This window comes from Hemibagrus wyckioides, linkage group LG09, assembly GCF_019097595.1.
Source record: "Hemibagrus wyckioides isolate EC202008001 linkage group LG09, SWU_Hwy_1.0, whole genome shotgun sequence".
Taxonomy (NCBI): domain Eukaryota; kingdom Metazoa; phylum Chordata; class Actinopteri; order Siluriformes; family Bagridae; genus Hemibagrus; species Hemibagrus wyckioides.
The window spans coordinates 10,937,770-10,957,917 of NC_080718.1; the positions used below are offsets into that span (position 1 = coordinate 10,937,770).

The window sequence follows — 20,148 nt, forward strand, 5'->3', positions numbered from 1 at the left end:
TCGGAAAACAGTGAAGATGTGATGAAGCTAAATCAGTGTAGACGTGAGTGTCTTGGTATAAAGGCATATTTAAATGAAAGCATTTTCAGAAGTGTGGTAAATATCTAATAGAATCATCTGCTGTTTCATCTGGCTGAAATGGGCTTTCTGCTGAGGAGGGCATTAATTTTTGCACACAGTGCCCATTCCCAGCATGGCAGTCATTCCTTGGAAATCACATCGCTTGTGCAGAGTGAATCTTCCCTTTATTTTACATCTTTACGCATAATTGTTTAGAGTGGAAAAGGGAATGTTGTGCTCAGTGTACATCTACATGAGGTGTTGGGTTTAAAGATTAATAAATAGAGTCTTTGTCTTAGTTGGACCATAACACATGAACCCCCATGAGGTACAATCAAACAAGTGTTCATTCCTTAAATACGAGCATGAAAACTGGACCCCGGAGATCACTTTAAGTGGCCTGGTCAGTCAGATCCACGGTCCTTTTGCACCATGCTGATGGAAGACGTCTGTATGTGCCTCGAGCACTACAAGCTGTTTTCCTGCTACACATTAGCGTGCTTATTTCTTTTCTTGCCTCTTACATTTATGCCTGCAGGTTTCTAAGCTCAGATGGGGTGCGTCTCGGTCTGCTTCGTGATTGAGACAGCTCATAAAAAAAGGCCGACTCCCTGATCAGTGCCCTGATTACTGAGAACTAGGGATCTGATTTTCAGCATGTTGTAACACCGTGGTACAAGACACTCCTTCACAAACATGACCATGAATGTGCATGGTACAAGACACCAGTGACATGACCGTGAATATTAGATTGCTTCAACGGCTTATGCTGTCCCTGGATCACGGCCGTATAAGACATCATTAAATAAGATGGGGGAGAAAAATAGTTTGGCGAGATCGTTCAGCCTTGTAAAGCCTGGCATCAATCTGGCAGAAAGTTGCAGAGGTACAGGCCGGTAAAGGACTGCTTGGGCTGTTAGAATTGCTGTTGGAGTTGAACGGCTAACTAGGCTTGAGATGTTTGTTGTAAGATCCCAACTATTTTGATGGCTGTTGAGTCAGACGATTTAAGGGTCTGTCAGAAAACGGGATGTCTTGCAGTTTTAAATTGGCTTGTATCTTGGAGTATGTTTTTCCTTTCAGTCTATTCGGGAGCCTGTATTTTGTATTCTATAACAAGCTGCTGTCTGAATTTTGAAGTGAAGCAACAAACCACTTTTCTTAGATTTATCTTGGCTTCTCTTGTCTGTGCTGCCAGTGACAAACACGAGGCTTTAAATGAGGAAATTCTTGACCTGGAAAAAGAAAAGAAAATGTTGACTAAATGCTGATGCAGCTGATTTTTTGTAATGTGTACAGGCCAAGCCTTATGTACGTCTGACCACGCCTCCTTTTTTCACCCCTAAGAAAGAGGTGGAGGTGCTATTGTCAGTCTACAAGCCTATACCTTGTTCACCCTTCAGTAAAGCCACGCTGGCATTACATTTATCCATTTATTTCCTCTTACACTTATTCTACATAGGCTGATGGCGGACCTGGAGTCTATCCAAGGGGACTCGGGGCACAAGCCAGGGGAAACCCTGGACAGAGAGGCAACCCATTGCAGGGCACAATCTCTCACACAATCGCAATCCATTCATGCATGACGACCAATACAGAAATGCCAATCAAATTACAATGGACTAGGGGGGGAAAAAACAGAGTACCAAGAGGAAACCCCCTGCGAGAGCATGCAAACTCCACACACAGGGTAGAGGTGGGCATCAAACCTACAACCCTGGATGTGTGAAGGGACATGAACATGGAAGCCAGTAAGCCACATTGCCCCATTATTCAAATCAGGTTTATTTATTATTTATATATTAATATATTAGTTGTATGTTTAATGGACATGGTTACAAAGCAGCAACACAGAAATCCTCATTACAAGCAAGCCTCCCTGAGAACAACACGAGGAAGAAACCGTGTAAGAAACCAGACTCAAAATGGTCATCTGTAACACAGGATCATGTGATTATAACTCATTACTCATCCACAGACGCAGTATACTCTCAAGTCAGTGTTGAAATGATCTTCTGAGTTATAACTAAGTCTGAGAGAGAATTTTTGAATTATTATTTAACTAATAATTTCACTGTTATGTTCACACGAGGACTTTCTGCTACACCATGCATGTATGGCCACAAGACCTGAACATCAGAATGATAAAAGTTTGTCTTTACGGTCTTGAAATAAGAAATCGTATTCATATTCGTCCCATCGGTGTTAAGCTTGCAGCACTTTTTTTTTCCTTCCGACTCAGTTTGGTCATTGCCACTTCACACCCCTTTATGCCTGTGATGGCAGTTAAAAGGGCAGGTATGGTGAAGGCTACTTCCTGTGAGGTAATGCTTTATTTTTTTATTTTTTTATTTTTTATTTTTTTAGCGTTTTGCAAACTGCAGCTCATGCAGCCTCTCGTGCATAAATGCGACAGCAACTGGCCGCTTACAAAACATGAGCTCCCAGACGACTGATTGGCTAGTGTTGCACTGGCACATCTTCCTACACAGACAGCAGGGTGTGTTATGCCCTCTCAGACTCCCAGGCCGTGAATGATTGTTTTACATTAATGTGATCTTGAATTATTATTTTTTTTTAATTTTTAAATTGTCCTTGTTTTACGCAACTGAGTCAGTTTTACCCAAAACACAGTCAGGGATTGAATAATTGTTATATTTGATGGAATTAAGCATTTCTTTTGAACTATTCTTCTACTAAATGCTTTGCTGAAAAGGTTTCTGTTTTGCAGCACACTGACAGTGTTTTGCAGATACAGATCAGTAGGATATCAGTTAATACCCCATAATGATCTGATACTGACATCCTCTTATTAACCAAGTTACTTTTGGTATTTGATGAGAAACCTCAGATGTGTTATGGTGGCTTGCTTTAACACAATTTCTCATTTTCATAAATGAAAACAACATGTTTATAGGAACCAGATAGAGTTGCAGTCTTACAGCTCCTGTGACACTGATTTAAACCTGAGCTTGTAATATTCTCTGTCTGGTGTTTCGCATGTTCTCCCCTTTCCCATATGGGTGTATGGTGGTGTGTATGGTGGTGTGTATATATGTGTATGTGTGTGTGTGTATGTGTGTGTGTGTATATATATATATATATATATATATATATATATATATATATATATATATATATATATATATATATATATATATATATATATATAATATATATATATATATAATAATTACTTATACACCGATCAGGCATAACATTATGACAGGTGAAGTGAATAACACTGATTATCTCCTCATCATGGCACCTGTTAGTGGGTGGGATATATTAGGCAGCAAGTGAATATTTGTCCTCAAAGTTGATGATAGAAGCAGGAAAAATGGACGCGTAAGGATTTGAGCGAGTTTGACAAGGACCAAATTGTGATGACTAGATGACTAAATCGGAGCACCTCCAAAACTGCAGCTCTTGTGGGGTGTCTGCAGTGGTCAGTATCTATCAAAACTGGTCCAAGGAAGGAACACTGGTGAACCGGCGAAGGGGTCATGGGCAACCAAGGTTCATTGATGCATGTGGGGAGTGAAGGCTGGCCCATGTGATCTGATCCAGCAGAATTGCTGAAGTGCTGGTTCTGATAGAAAGGTGACAGAATACACAGTGTATGATGGGTTCAGAGCTGTTTTGGCAGCAAAAGTTGGACCACCACAAAATTAGGCAGGTGGTCATAATGTTATGCATGATCAGTGTATACACATACATGCACACCCCCATATGGAAAAAGGAAGAACACTTTGTTGTGTGGACAGATTACCCTTCCATGGTGACTTGCCATAATTGAATGAATGTTGGAAATCCATTGCATTCAAGTCTTATTAGTGTTGATAGAAAAATTCAGATTAATATATCTTTAACAGTAATTGTAGTTAGGGATCATAGCACTTGGACCTGAATGATCAACGTTTGCACCTATGTACATCAGGTGGGTTCCCCCCCCCCCTTTCTTTCCTTTCCTTTTTTCTTTTTTCTCTAATTGCAAGGATGGTTGTGTAGTCAAATGTGAGCAGCTTAACTGGGACACACTGACTCCTATTATCCTTGTTGAAAGAGGTCATTATTTCAGAGGTTCCCATTCATTTCCAGTAATGACTTTTTACCGCTGAAACCATTAGCTCAATAAGCAGAGAGCAAGTTCAATGTTAAACATGAGCGTCTTTATCACATTCCTCGGTTTAGTGTGTGTTTCCTTTTTGAATTTTAGCCTTGCTAATTGTTTTATTGTGCCTTTCATGCTCCACTGGGGGCTTGTACTTGTCTTGTCGTACATTGTTCATGCAGTGTTTTGCAATGCAAACTACTGAAGTATCTTATTTCACTAGCTTAAAGGCCAATTGGTACTGCTGCAAAACTGGTTTGCATTAAAATAAATTAACATAACAGGTGGCGTAAGTCTTTGAATTATATTGAATTACATAATGAATCCTTATTTGTAGTGACTGGCTCCAGTATTACAGGTTACCTGCAGGTTGTACTTCAAGCCAGTGTTCAATTTGTTCAACTTGTTGTATGTTTATGTAGCAACAGGTCCTGGAGAAACGTTGTTTCATTTCACTATGTACTGCGCCAGCTGTATGTGGTTGAAATGACAATAAAAGCTTCTTGAATCTTGAATCTTGAATCAATCACAGAGATGTAGTTCAGCATTGGTATAAATAATTGTGTGTATAAAACACAGCAAAAAAACTACAGTTATGTGTTAAATGCTCCTTTAGGTTGGGCGACCAGTTTTACAGAGAGGCCATTGAGCACTGCCGCAGCTATAATGCTCGCCTGTGTGCGGAGCGCAGCGTCCGCCTGCCCTTCCTCGACTCTCAAACCGGCGTCGCACAAAACAACTGCTACATCTGGATGGAGAGGCATCATCGTGGTCCAGGTGAGACTTAACAGGATGAGGAAGAAAAGTTCGGTCTTGTGTCTTCAGAACGCAATTGTTTTCTACCTGTATGTCAGTGAAGGGGTTCACAATCATCCGGATTGTTTTGTAAGTCTCGACATAGTCCGTCTGGACTGTTACAATACATTTCTCCACTTAAACAAGAGGCTGGATCACTTCTTGGGGAACTGATAAAGCCTTTTGGATGAGCAGTGAACCTTCTTATAACATGTCGTGTAGATTTACTGCTATACATTTTCTCTAAGAGACTTCTGATTGTTTTAGCCTTCTCAATCAGTTACCGAATCACTGTGGAAGTCTAGCAGATGGTGACTCCTACTCTGAGCCTTCAAAAATGGTGGTTAGTAGTCAATGTAGTGAAAGCAATATGCTAAGAAACATATGGAGTTATACATTTAGCCCATTGCCCATTTTGTAGAACTGTACACCTACTAAGCACTTCATTAGGGATGCTTGTGTGGCCTACTCATTCATGAAATTATCTAATCAGCCAATCATGTGGCAGCAGTGCATACAGTCTGCCAGATACGAGCTAGTCGCTTCAGGTAATGTTCACATCAACCATCAGCATGAGGGGGGAAAATGTAAGCTCAGTGATTTTCATCATGGCATGAGTGTTGGTGTCGGACAGGCTGGTTTGAGTATTTCAGAAACTGCTGAGCTCCTGGGATTTTCACACACAAGAGTCTCTAGAGATTCCACAGAGTGGTGGTGGGGGGCATCAAGTGATTGACTGTTCTATTTGTGGAAATGTCTTCTTGATGAGAGAGCCCAGAGGAAAATGGACAGATTGGTTCAAGGCAACGAGAAGGATATGATAAATCAGTCACTCTTTACAACCATAGTGAGAAGAAAAGCATCACACACAGCATCAAAATCTGAGCTGGATGAGTTGCAACAGCAGAATTCCAGAAATTTTCAGAAATCTCCTGTCAGTTAAGAACAAGATTTTGAGTCTACAGTGGGTAAAGACTGAACATCTGAAGACTTTCCAGGTCTTTTCAGTGTTCCTGAAATCTCTTAATCTGTTTTAATACATTATGCTCCTGGCATATGATTGGCTGTCTGGATAATTGTATGAATGTGTAAAGTTATCAGTGTTCAGTGCGTGTATGATGATTTTGATGATGGAAGTAAATAGCTTATGTTAAGTACAGTTTGTGAACCAGGATGACTGCATTAATTCCATAAAATGTCTGATTTTTATTCACAACATAAGAACAGTCTGCTCAAATATTTATACAGGGCTATACAAAAGCCTTAAGCACCATATTTCTTTTTGGTAGTTCCTTTTAGGTCCTTATTGTATATTATTGAGTCGAAACATTTAATATTTATAAATCTAATGCAGTCAAATGTTTGTACATCAAATAAGAAAGCAACACATTATGCAACAGACCACTTTTTAGACAGAAAAACATGTGAAGTAAGGGCTGTTGGGATTCACATGAAAGAAAAGGCTGTCTCCAGGAAAACTGTGGTAGATTCTCCAAAAAGCTCAAAAACATATTTTCATAAACATTTTAAAAATTTCTTTAAAAATGGTACCTGACACTATTGATGATGTGTTAAAGGGATCTCTCACACCAAGAGTTGACTTTGCCTAGTTTATGATTGTTTACTGCATTTTATAGTATTTTTTTTTTGTATGTAGAAGCGTTTAATTCAATTTTCTTGCCTTCGTTGCATCTGACTTTTGCACACTACAGTTCTTTATAATTAAATTAATTGCAATTCAATGACACAAATTGAGGCTGTGCTGACTGTGAAGCATGGTGCCGGGAGCATTTATGGCTTGTGGCTGCTTTGCTGCCTCAGGTTCTGGGTAGCTTACAGTCATTGATGGAACAATCATTCATTCTTTATTAACCACCTTATCCTGGGAACACTGGGGATAAAGTGTGACTACACAGACGGGAGCTCAGCATACACACATTCACATCCACGGGAAATTCAGAGTAGCCGGTACACCTACAGCAATGTTTTGTGAAGTGGGAGGAAACCTGAAAACCAGAAGGAAATCCCCGGAGGGAAGATGTGAAACTGGAACCTGAACTGAGGACACTACATGTACCACAGTGCTGGCCATTGAAGGACGATAGAATACAAGTCGATTAGAAGACCAAATTGTGTCGAGAGAGACAGGAGAATGTCACAGAAGCAGTCAGTCACCTGAAGCTTAATAGCAGTTGGAAGATGCAGCAAAAGCACAGAAGTAAATCAATACAGTAGTGTTAGTTTGGCCAAGTGAGAGCTCAGACACGATGATGATGATGAAGCAGCAGGATGTGTTCAGATAAGACCTGAAACATGAAAAGGCCAAAGTTTTTGGTGAAGTTACTTGTAGATATTTAATACAATAGTTGTTTCCAGCCTGGACTTTGAATGAATGGTTAATCAGAATGCTCAGTACAGAGACAGTGAAAGTACAGTTGCTTAGAATGTGTTGGTCTATGCTTATGACTTAGCACTTAGCACTGATGCTTGCCTACAAAGCCAAGAATGGACCAGCACCATCTTACCTCAAAGATCTTATTACTCCTCGCACTGCACCTCGCTCCCTCCGATCCACTAGCACTGCCCGACTGGTCCCACCATCTCTCAGGGTAAGAGGTAGGTATTCATCTAGACTCTTCTCTGTTCTGGCACCGAGGTGATGGAATGAACTTCCCCTAGATGTCCGTACAGCAGAGTCTCTGACTATCTTCAAACGACGTCTTAAGACCTACCTTTTCCTGAAGCACTTAAACTAGCTCTTATCTTTCCCTGTTTATGTATTGTTATATGTTTAATAAAAAAAAAAATTTTTAGGCTAATGATATCCTAAGTCTGTAACCTATTGAACCAGTGTTGATGTTTTCAATGATAGAGACTTAAAGCACTTTTGTATGTCGCTCTGGGTAAGAGCATCTGCCAAATGCCAGAAATGTAGATGAAGCTCAAACAATATTTTAAGTTATTATCTCAGAAATCCAGGCATTTACAAAGACTTTTTTTTTTCTTTTGCCTTTTGCTTCACTGGAAAACATCATCCGTGTTGCACAGTTTATTGGAAGGCAGCCTGGTGTCTAAAAAGGTTAACAACATGCAATTTAAGATCAGTAGTCTGGAATTATTTAATTATTGCCTGCCTGTGTTGTTGGGTTTTTTTTTTTTTGGATGGCTGTGTATTCAGGTTTGGCAGCTGGCCAGATGTACACATATCCTGCTCGCTGCTGGAGAAAGAAGAGGAGGTTACACACTTCCATGGATTCAAGCCTTCACCTCTACGGTCTAAATATAGGTAAAATATAGGGCATCCTGACACTAGATATCCCGTATGACTTGCACTGGTTTAATCTTCAGAGCATTGAATCAAGAATGATCTCTCCTTGTTTTTGTTTTTGTTTTGTTTTTTGTTAGAATTGCTGGCATTTTTTTAATGCTTGAATTAACAGCAATAAAAATGAATGAAAAAAAAATCTGTCATGTTTTTCGTGATTGATTGATTTGTTAATGGTTCGGGTGGATTGCACTAAAATGCTGTGAATTTCTACATGCATGCGGAAAGATTAGCAGGAGTCTCTCGTCGTTATGCAATTCAGCATCTGTTCATAATTGCAATAGAAATGTTTGAAAGAACTTTAGTTAATGAAAGCCAGAAAAAAATGTAAACTGCTGTTTAGTGAGGGGGGAGGGGGGGAGCTTTGCTGTTGACAGAAAAAAAGGGTTTTCTTGGCTTTCAAGAAAATGTTCAGTATTATTTGTGGTGGCTTGACAGCCAGATATTGCTCTGAAATAATTACCGGCAGTTTTCCCTGCTACTGTCAGCTCTGCTATAGACAACACAGGATGATTTCAGCCGAGCCATTTTACAAACAGCTTTTTGTTGACTGAGACTATTGCACTTTGTGTGTGTGTGTGTGTGTGTGTGCGCATGCTAAATGGTTGTGGGTCCATTTCTATAGATAATGGCTTGACAGCTAAAGATACTTTGCCTACACCAAGCACTACGCTGGAGGCTTTGCTGAGAGGGGACGGCTTGGACAAGAGGAACAGCACCAGAGACGAGGACCTGCTGGAGATTCAGGTGAGCAGCTGCTTTTAAACACAACCTTTTTTTTCCCCTCCATTTCTTCTGCTGGGAAAGAAGCTTTTTAGTTTTTTGCATCTCAGTCGTTCTCCAAACACCTCCCCACTGAGTTAATCACCTGACTGCTTACGTGTAAATGGCGAAAATCACTCAACCCCCCCCCCCCCTCCTTTTTATAAACAGCACTGCTGACTTCAACCAGCATCGCTATTAAAGAAGACGCTTAAATTGCTACCAGCCGAATAACACACCAGCAATGGCAGCATGGGGAAAAAACAACAAGGGAACAAAAATATATTGTAGCTCAGTTGCTCCATGGTGTAATTGTTTATTGTCGGTTAGCACATAGCTGAGCTGTTGCATGATTTGTTGCTATGTGGTGGTGCTATGCATTAGCTAGTCATTTCCATATGAAATCATTATGAATTTCCTTTTAAAAATAAAAAAAAAATGCCTTATTTATTTATGCCATAATTTCCCATGTCTACACTTTCTCTCCCTGACTCATTCACTCTGACTCTCTTCTTCCCCGCATTTTCGATTGCAGAGAGTTTTGGAGGCTGACGCCAACGAAGATGGTTACCATGACGATGAAGACTTTGAAGTGGACATACCAAAAAGGAAACACCGGGGAAAAGGCAGAGTGAGTGACTGCTTTCTGATTTATTCATGAAGTCAAAAGGCTACACACTACTATACACTGTACACCGCTGCTCATCTATCGATCTGTTATGATAATATCCCTGATAACATCAGTGGAAATAAGAGCTAGAACTTGAGTACCATGTTGCAGCCCAGTTTTATGTTTTTGGTTTTTAAGGAAATTTCCTTTTTCTTTCGGCATTGCATATTTACAGTCACATCCAGAATAGCAAGCGAGGGACTTGATGGCTGAATGGTAAAGAGTACTCTGTTTGATGTGGACATGTATGGAGATATTTCTTATCTGAAACATTTCTGTAGCAATAGATCATTCACTCCTAACTTTGAGTTAAAAATATTTAAAATAATATTCTTCTTTATTCTTAATATTCTTAAAATTTTAGGTCAAAACAAGGAATTCATGTCAAGGCGCATTACAGAACCAGTGTAAGATCATCAACTGTTAGTCTTGGGAATCATTAATTCACATTGAGTAAGAATAGGCTGGAAATGTGCATTTACTAAATACTGTAAATGTAATAAATAATAAACTCTTTAAACAGAATATTCCATACATAAAAATACAGTGATCCGTGCAAATGATTTTGAAAATTTGTATAACCATCAGCTCAAAGTTTCTCCTTCTTCTTCTTTTCTTTTCTCATTCTTCATATTTTCTTAAGTTTATTTTTTTATTCTACATTATTCTTCTTTTGCGTAAATTAACATCTGCTTAGGAGCATGAGTAAGATATCAACGTTTTTCCAAATTGACAGGATTTTCATGAATACCAAATGTCTTGTTTAAATGTTTGGACAAATGATTTTATAATAAGCGGATGGATGGATAAGTGGGTGGGTGGATGGGTGCGTTTGGGTGGATGGAATGATTGGATGGATGGGATGGATGGATGGGATGGATGGATGGATTGGATTGATTATCCTATGAGGGAGAGCAGGGGGTTTGATCAAGGTTCCTAACTGTAGCTTTAGGTTTTACAGAAAAGTCATCAATAACTTTATTGCAAGCAGCCTTATTACTCAACATCATTATTTCCGTTATCAGAAATTAAAAAGCTTCTGTTCAAGGGAAGGAAATTTCAGTAATTTGTGACTGTTTTGCATAGCTGTATTTACGTTTTCATTTACGGCATTTGGTGGACACCCTTATTCTGAGCGATGTACAAAAGTGCTTTGAAGTTTTTGACAGTGAATTCATCAGTATTGGTTTGCTAGCTCACAAACTAAGGTTGCTTAATTGTGCTGATTTGAGGAATATACACCTATCTAATATTGTGCAGCTCCCCATTTGAGCCTTTAAAACGGCTCTGACTTGTCACCACATGGACTCCACCAGATCTCTGAAAGTGTGCTATGTCCTTTAAGTTGTGAGTTGGAGCCTCTGTGGATTTGGCTTGTTTGTCCAGCACATCCCACAGATGCTTGATTTGCATTTGTTTCTGGGGAATGTGGAGGCCAGTTCAAGCCCCGGAACTCTGTCATGTTCCTCAAACCACAGGTAGCATTATCCTGCTGAAAGAGGCCACTGCCATTAGGGAATACCATTGCCATGAAGGGGAGTTCTTGGTCTACAACAATGTTTATGTAGGTGGTACATGTCAAATCAACGTCCACATGAATGCTGGGACACAAGGTTTCCTACCAGAACATTGCCAAAAGCATCACACTGCCTCGTTTTTGGGAATTTGTGCTATTTCACTCTTCCTTGTGATCGGACCAGGCTTCACTCCCCATGTACATCATTGAGCCTTGGGCACCCATGACCCTGTCACCAATTCACTGGTTGTCCTTCCTTTGGCCACTTTTGGTAGTTAATAACCATTGCATACTAGTAACATCCCACAAGACTGGGAACTGACTGTTCACTTGCAGTGTAATATATCCCACACTTTGACAGGTGCTGTTGTACCATAATCATTAATTCACCCGCAATTCAGTTCACCTGTCAGTAGTTCTAATGTTATGATTGATTTGGTGTAGTTGTGCATCATCAGTGTAGAGATAAAAGCTAGTATTATCTTATAGGAATGTCTAGGGCTGCATATAAAGGCAGAATATTAGAGGACCTACAACAGAACCTTGGTGGACACCCGTATCATACATTTTAGGCTCGCAAATCTTTATTTATGCAAATTGGTAAAGGTCTGCTAGAATAAGATCAAATGCAGTCCGGACCTTTTGAGTTTCTGAGTGTAACTGGGTTTCTATTCTGTTCAGTGCACAATAACCAGGAGTAAATATAAATCCCTAATTGGAGTATTAATTAGACAAAACTTTAAATGTACTGCACAGATGTGGTGTTCTAAGCATGACAAGTATTTGTCTGCCTTATTGCAGGGTCGAGGCTCAGGACGCCGGAGGATGGATCATGATGACCAAGATAAGCCATATATCTGTGAAAGTAAGTAACTTGTATTGATATTGTAAAAACACATATTGTGTGAAAAGCGTACTGGAGCCCTGCGTTCTGCTTTACAACATATTACTAAAACAAGTTTGGTTTGGTTAATTCAGGGTTTTGCTCAGCCGCTAGTTTACCCGTGGAATACCCCGGAAGGCAGATTAGGTTCTGAGGGTTAACTGTGCCACCTTTCTGCGTAACTCTTGCTCATGTTTGTTCTTTCTTTTTTTGTCTCTTTTTGCTTTGTGTCTTCTCTGTTTCAGACAGATACAAACAAAAGCATAACTCAAAAACTGCAGCTTCAGGTATATGGATTTTTGTCTGCTTTGGACTCAACAGGATTAGGAAGTGAAAAGCTTGCCTTTCTATATTCGTTGTTAATATGCTAGTTATAGTCATATTTGTTTGCATATATAACAAGCACCTCGTATGTTAGACCAAGACTTGGACCACCCACAGGAGAATCATTTTGTCTCAGCTTTCTAAAAAGTCATTCACAGGTTTTGCATGCTGTTGGGATGTTGTGAATGTGCCACCTAGTTATTCAGTTCTCCTTATTTTTCAGTCTGTGGGAAACGCTACAGGAATCGTACTGGCTTAAGCTACCACTATGGCCATAGCCACATTGCGGATAAGGAGGGACCTCAAGCCAGAGACCAAGAGCCGTCGCAGTCTCCAGCCATCAACCACCGTCCTCACAGTCGCAAACGTAAGAGTTTTACTTTACTTTCCAAACACTTTTAGGTGTGTCAGTGGTCAGTGCCGATTTTTTTTTTCTTACGCTCTGAATTGTTTTCTTACTCTTAGATCAGAAGAGTCCAGAGGAAGCCCAAACACTGAACCATTTCTGCAAAGTCTGTCAAGTACATTCAGACTCCAAGCTGAAAGATGGCAAGTGCTCCAAGTGTAGCCGCTTAGGTATGTTGTGCTATTAATACTCAGCTGAAGGGCTTCAGTTTCAGTCCCAAAACTCCTCAATTCCGAAAGTATTTCTGCATCAAACGTGTTTCCTCTCCACTTCTTCCTGTTAGAAATGTGGATATGGTACATGCTGAGGCTCATGCCTTCATGCATCAGGTGCAAAAAGTCTATGATGATGGAATTTGATATAGAAATAAATGAAATCTTAAAGCATGGTAAATACTTTGAAACACAGAGAATCAGGAGCCCTAATGTGTCGAGGATGACAAAATATCTGATTTTTATTATTTTAAAAACTGGATGAGAGGAAGCCAAAAGCAAAACCAAAAAATTCCTTGCATATAATCCCAGATGGAGTATGGAGACAACGCAGCAAATTTTATCCACAAGGTGCTGGAGCGGCTGCAAGTTTTCATTCCAAGCAAACAGAAGCCATGCCTAATTCTACCTGTTTAATCAGTAGATCTTCACTCTTTGTATGGCTTGTGCTTGGGTGGAATGAAAACCAGCTACACCTGAGTAACCCTCGCTGCAGAACCTTCTCTACTGCAGGGCACTCAAACAAACCTGATGTATCTAGATTAAAGAGAAGTGTACAGGACATAACACATCTTTGCAAATAAGACACTTTTATAGATTCCCTTTCTGTTCCATGTTAGCTTTTGGATATATGTGCCATTTCCTCACAAGGCCACTTGTTATGATTCTCTCAGGTTCTCTTGGGGTGGAAAGTATCATCATTTTTAGCTTCAACAGTTGTCCCTGGACAAGAAATATTCATGTGTCTATTTCTTTCATAATGCTCTTTTTTCTTTCACTCATCATCTTTAAAAACCCCGCCAGTCCTGTCAGCTAAGCTGTCTCTCACTGATTGCCCGTGCAGTTTAAAGTGTGTAGGTGCCTTCTTTGTGTTTATCGACTCTGCATAACAAGTAGACTGTATACTTTCTGGTCAATATCTGACAGTCTGGTTTTATACTACGTTTGTGCAAGTGTCAACAAAGGTTACATAGACAAACAATTTTCACATCCAACAGTATGCTCCTTAGTTGTTTTTTTACACTGGGCATGTTTGCTGCAGTCTGAAACCAAGTGGGTTTCTTTGAGCCCCCTGCAGCACTGGTCATTTTAACTATTGGACCCTGTGGCATTTGCAGCTTTGCACCGTTCTTTGCATCTTACATCATCAGTGTGAAAAGATGTGGCTGGCTCACTTCCTGTGTTTCAAAGGAAGCATGTTGGCCTTAACCCTCTCTGGATTTTGCAGGTACATGATACAGGACTGGTGGGAGGGAATTTGCAAATGATTTCAATTTGATCAAGTACTTAAGTGTGTATATTTTGCAAGAGAAGATAAAAATTAATCATTCAACCATCCTGTTCTGCTGTACACTGATCAGGCATAACATTATGAACAGTGACGGGTGAAGTGAGTTATCTCCTCATCATGGCACCTGTTAGTGGGTGGGATATATTAGGCAGCATGTGAACATTTTGTCCTCAATGTTGTGTTAGAAGCAGGAAAAATGGGCAAGCGTAAGGATTTGAGTGAGTTTGACAAAGGGCCAAATTGGGATGGCTAGACGAACGGATCAGAGCATCTCCAGAACTGCAGCGCTTGTTTCCGGTCTGCAGTGGTCAGTAGTCAGTGGCCAAGGCTCAATGATGTATGTGGGGAGTGAAGGCTGACCCGTGTGATCCAATCCAACAGACGAGCTACTGTTGCTCAAATTGCTGAAGACATTAATGCTGTTTCTGATAGAAAGGTGTCGGAATACACAGTGCGTGGACTAGGCAGGTGGATTAGGCGGGTGGTCATAATGTTATTCCTGATCAGTGTATGCCATCAGATTGTGTTGCTTGGTCAATCTTCTGTTATTGTCCTTTAGGATTTACTCAGCATTATTGTATCGATCCGTTTGTGTAAATGGAATTGAAACTGACATGTTCCAGCTGGTTTGCTTAGGCTAACAGTCTTTAAAGATGTCTTCACTCTGCTGTGAAACTAGGATAAATGCTTAGTGTTGATAAAAGTAAAATATTTAAACAAGAGCTTTGCTCACACTGAGCATGGAACATGTAAACTGAATGCAACGTTATGATCTGTTTTGTCAGGTGCACAGGATGAAGCAAAAGAGGAGAAGGCTTTCGCTGGAGCAGAGGAGCTGTTTGGTGCCAGCTCAGAGAGCGACACTTCTACATTTCATGGCTTTGAGGAGGATGAGCTGGAAGAGCCCCTGTCTAACAGCGGCGAGGCCTCTCCAAAGGGCAGATAGAGAACAGTTTAAAAGATGTGCCGTTTCTTTCTAACACAGCGCATCCCCCTGCAAAAATTCTGCTGCTTCTTTTTAAGATTTCATTTGTTTGTTTGTCTTTGTTTTTTCCTCTCCCTTTTATTGGAAGCACAAGTCATTGTATCAGAAGATGATCTATGGAAGTTTTATCTTCCTTTTAATGAGTTGTGAATTATTATTGTTATTATTATTATTATTATTATTATTATTATTATTATTATTATTATTTATACAGTAAGAGCAAATAAGAACAGACTTTTCTTTTCTTTCTTTCTTTGTTGTGTTTTTTTTTTTTTTTTTTTTAAATTAAGAAAAAATACTTTTCTATTGTTTTCCCTTGAGGGGAAATGATGGTATAATATAAAGGCTGTAATGGACAGATTAATTGCAGATTTATTTCTGGAATAATTTTCCTGAGACTGAAGACACACACACACAAAAGAAACAAGAAACAACAACAAAAAAAAACTTAAAGGAGACCATGCCCCTGTTAAGGAGTACAAGTCAGTGAAGAGAAGACATGAACTTCAAAATAAACTGGTAGCGTTTCATGTCACTGGAATTGCCAAGGGATGCAACCGAGATCTCCTCAATAAGTCAACTGGGTACTTAGTCTTGTGTACTGTAACTGCGCCAAAAATGGAATTGGGACAACTTTTAAGGAGAGGAGTAGCAGATGTAACGCCTCTCATCCTGCTTTGGAGATTAAGGAGCTATTGTGAAGAAGAGCTTGATCTGAATCAACTGCGTAAATGTGGGAGATCATGGCTATGGAAAGGTAAGGATAGATCATTGTGTAGCAAAATTTCTTTTCCTACTAAAAACCTGACATGTCCACAGCCAATCAGATCCTGTAGCTTGTCGCCGGAGGATATTGGACACGATCTAGAAGCGTCTGAAGCCGAGACTTCTTCCTAACTTCCACTTGTCCTTATATTAATCTGATTTATGGATCATGCCTTTAGTAATTTGTGTTTATCTGCTCTCTCCACAGCAGAGAGGAGCCGTGAAGGAGGAAGGAGAGATGAGCTACTCTGGGAAGTGATTTCCAGAGACTTAATTCACCTCTTCAGTCTGCAGAATGTCTGAGCCAGTGAAGCAGAGGAAGCCAGACAAACACCAGACTCACGGTCATGGACAAGTATTGATTCCCCGCAACAACACCCCCCCCTTCCCCTTTCCTTTTTTTTTTTTTTTGGAATTCAAAAAGCCTCTCAGACTGCTGCTGCTCCCCTCGTGTTGGTCTGCAGCCTGAATCTGAGACCGTGATCAGAGCCATATGAAACTCCTCCTCCCCTCTCTGTACTGCAGGAGTCTCTGACAGTCCAGGAGAGATTCCTGTTCTAGCTTTACAGTGTCATTTGGTAAGGTTACGACCTCAAAGACTGTACTTTTAATATGAAAACTACTCAGTTTTATTCAGGTTCTTTAAAGCCATTGTATGATTTTTGTTGTAACATGAACATACAGTGGGGTCTGTGAGATGAGATGAGATGAGATGTTGCGTTCACACATTTAAAGAAAAGTGATGAGATGTTCCTGTTCTACACAAAAGCACAAAGCCATCCTGCTAGCTTTAACTCTGATTGGTCGGGTGCACTACAGCTGGGTTCTGTTTTCACGACTCGATGTATACCATCAACGCCACGCATCATTTCTTCTGCAAGTGTGTGAACGTGACTTAAAAGCGGAGAGAGAATGCTTTGTGTCGCTTTCTTCCCACAAACCCTGGTGCACAAAATTTCTATTCGGAAGCAACATGGTGAATAGCATTGCGCTGTGTTTAACCCAGTCTCTCAGGGGAAGATGATCCTGACAGCCATATTTAAAACACACCACTATCCAATTCTCCAAATGTGCATCTTTTTAAAACTGCTGTTTCGATACCAACCACACTTTTTGTTTTATTTCACTATTCTCAATTCTCTACAGGATCTCCATTACCCCTCCTGCTCAGGCATTTTCTTTTAAATGTAGGACTGCTCCTTCCATGCAGGTGCTGTATACTGTATAGTCAGGCTTCGTTACGCATTCGGAAAAGGATGAAGCTAAACGAACTAGAGTTAAGCTAACACTGGTGGGGTGTAACGCTGAGGAGACCGTGGCCCGGCAAAACCTTCCACTGCATAGAGCAACCACTGATCAAAAGCAGGTACAAATAGATAGAATGTAGATCCGTCAGCTACCCGGTGCTTTAAAAAAAAAAAATGGGCTAAAAGGATTTTCCCTGGCATTTGCATCAAAATCAGAACAATGTCTGCTCCATTGTGTCACAAGGAACAAAATGAAACGCAATATAATGTGCAAGAATGGTTTTCTTATAACAGCTCATACAATAGTGTGTTATTCCTCTTAAACTACAAAGATTTGCCAAGGATTACAATTTAATTTATTAACCATTGACTCTTTTTCTTTTTGTGCTGTTTATCCAGATGTAGTAGTGCATGTTACGGACCATCCGTGAAACAAATCAGCTCCTGTTATCGCCTTAGCAGCTTTAATTGTTCCCTCACCAGCTTCCTTTTGTCTCTCTCCCTCTGTAGTAAAGCTAATAAGACAAACAGGAATAAGCAAACATGGTTGACATAAAGACGACTTCTTCTGGGGCTTTCCTGTTCCTAATGAAAACATCACTGTGTCAGTGACTATGACAGTTGTTTTTTTTTCTTTTTGTTGTTAAATAACTATTTGCTTTTGTTTTTAAACTCCCATTTATTTTTATGTGAAGTGTCCACTATGCACGTTTCTGTGTATAGGCGGAAACTACTGTCAGAGCTACTGTTAAAGAATTGAGTATTCCTAATCAATTAGGGAGAAAAATAACGTTATGTGTGTGTGTTTTTTTTTCTTTTGGTCAAATTGTACATAACTTCTTACTCACCCCACCACCCTCCCCCCCTGACCCATAAAGATTTATATGAAAATAATTGGTCAGTGCACTCAAGGAGCTCTGTGGATTTGGAAAGCACGTTCCATCACATACGAGGGATTGTTATCACTCCACGGCTCTCGTCGCCGCTCAGAAACAGCCCGCGTGTTAAACCCCCGCGTAGCCGGGCTCGTCTTTACGGCTGTGCGGGTCACCCGGCGATGCCAGCGGTGAACCAGAGGAGATGAAACGTTCATATTCTCGACATTTTTCCCCTTCACTGAAGTCTAAAGGTGCTGAGCTAAAGCCGTCATTACGTCCAGCATGGTGAAGAGGTTGGCACTCCAGGGTACATGTTTCTAAAGCTGCATCTTCACGGCACGCAGATTTCCACTTGACGTGAAGAACACTCCGCCTCTGTGTAGGCCAGAAGACTCTGAGTGCTGTGAGATGTTTATTCACATATCTGAACCATGTTCCCACACTGAGGTTCTGTGTGATTTGAAAGAAAATCCAGTTCTATATGCAGTCGGTGAATTAGGCATAATGCTGTGATGTACATTTCAATGCTTTTTGTTATTTTTCTTTCTTTTTCTGAGAACATTTTATTTATGTTTTATGCAAGAATATTGTTGGCTTTGTCTGCTGCACATCTAGTTTAGACTCTTCTAGGCCTGCAATGTCAATTGTGAGTTTCCACATCCAGAGATATGAAGTGATACGCAGTGAATGACCGAAACGCGAACATGACTGCTTACACCATGACGTGGACCCGGTATAATAACACACTCAACCAAATCCCCTCAGGGACCATTATCCGCACACTCAACAAGAGCATGAGGACCGATTCTCTGGAACGAGACATTTTGTCCGTCAAGCATTCTTCACTCGTATCTACAGATTATAAAGAATGGCGTGTGTTTGCTGATCTTCCAGGCAGTGGATCTTGTGCACTTTTTTTTTTGAACAACGAACACTCCTGCTGAGAGTGAAGGATTGATTCGAACGAATATAACCACGAACTTAAGCAACTGATCTGAACTGTCGGATATTTTCTGCTAATACGTTTGTAGTCATTTCTGTACCTCAGAAAAGTCACTGAGCAATAGGCCCATGTTTTTTCTGCATTCCTGGGGTTGGAACAAGAGCCAATTTGAGGTGAAGGAGTTGAACTGATTATTTTGTCTGCATCTGTACAATAATATAATCCAAATGAAGTCTTTGTTAGTTGTTATTTTTATTGTGACAGAAGGAATTAAAGAATGAATTAGAGGTGTGTGGATGGAATACCGTTTCTCTTTCTCTAGTACCAAGGAAACATGGACTCTGGTATATTTGAGCTGCTCCTGTAACACTTATAACTACCTGATACAAGTTATGCTGCATATCCATTTACTAGTTTAGAGCATCACATGCTATTTGCTGCAGCTTCTAGAAGTTTCTGTCTGACTGTTTGTATGCGCTTTCTGTCTGCATTTGTGTGTCGGTCCGCGCACATCTCTCTCTCTTTCACACTCTCTCTCACTCTCAATCAATTCACCCATCCTCTTTCTCTCTCCTGCTGTCTTTCACTCTCAATCAATTCACTCACCCTCTCTCTAACCCCTCCCTCACTCACTCACACTCTCACCCCAACCCCCACTCTCTCTCTCACACCCTCACCCCCCCCACTCAATTCACTCACTTGCACGCGCTCTCTCTCTCTCACCCTCATTCACTCACTTTCTCTCACCCTCACCCCCCCCCCCCTTCTGTGAATGTGTGCATCTGTGTCTCCTGCTTATGTAAATTAGCATCAGACAGGACTATCTAAGCATTAACCAAGGCATGCTATGAACTTCATTCTGTGTGAAAATACGTAAGTAGTAAATATGTATTTAAATATTGTTTTGATCACAGTACAGAACTACGCAGTGGAAAACTGCTTTGCTGGGTTGTCATTTTATATAGAAACTAG

General features: G+C 40.4%; 1 protein-coding gene across 2 annotated transcripts in view; it reads left to right on the plus strand.

The window, feature by feature from the left end:
* The window catches only part of LOC131359503 (zinc finger protein DPF3-like), a 30,710-nt gene extending 11,247 nt beyond the window's left edge, over positions 1 to 19,463 (plus strand). The window contains exons 2-11 of one of the 2 annotated variants that reach the window (XM_058399421.1): positions 4,791 to 4,951; positions 8,148 to 8,255; positions 8,920 to 9,041; positions 9,592 to 9,687; positions 12,044 to 12,107; positions 12,371 to 12,412; positions 12,673 to 12,816; positions 12,915 to 13,025; positions 15,144 to 16,100; positions 16,317 to 19,463. In XM_058399421.1, the coding sequence (XP_058255404.1) occupies positions 4,791 to 4,951; positions 8,148 to 8,255; positions 8,920 to 9,041; positions 9,592 to 9,687; positions 12,044 to 12,107; positions 12,371 to 12,412; positions 12,673 to 12,816; positions 12,915 to 13,025; positions 15,144 to 15,304 (1,009 nt within the window). In that variant the 3' untranslated portion in view covers positions 15,305 to 16,100; positions 16,317 to 19,463. The remainder of the gene's footprint in view (positions 1 to 4,790; positions 4,952 to 8,147; positions 8,256 to 8,919; positions 9,042 to 9,591; positions 9,688 to 12,043; positions 12,108 to 12,370; positions 12,413 to 12,672; positions 12,817 to 12,914; positions 13,026 to 15,143; positions 16,101 to 16,316) is intronic. The other variant, XM_058399422.1, reaches the window with a different exon arrangement.
* The last annotated feature ends 685 nt before the right edge of the window (positions 19,464 to 20,148 follow it).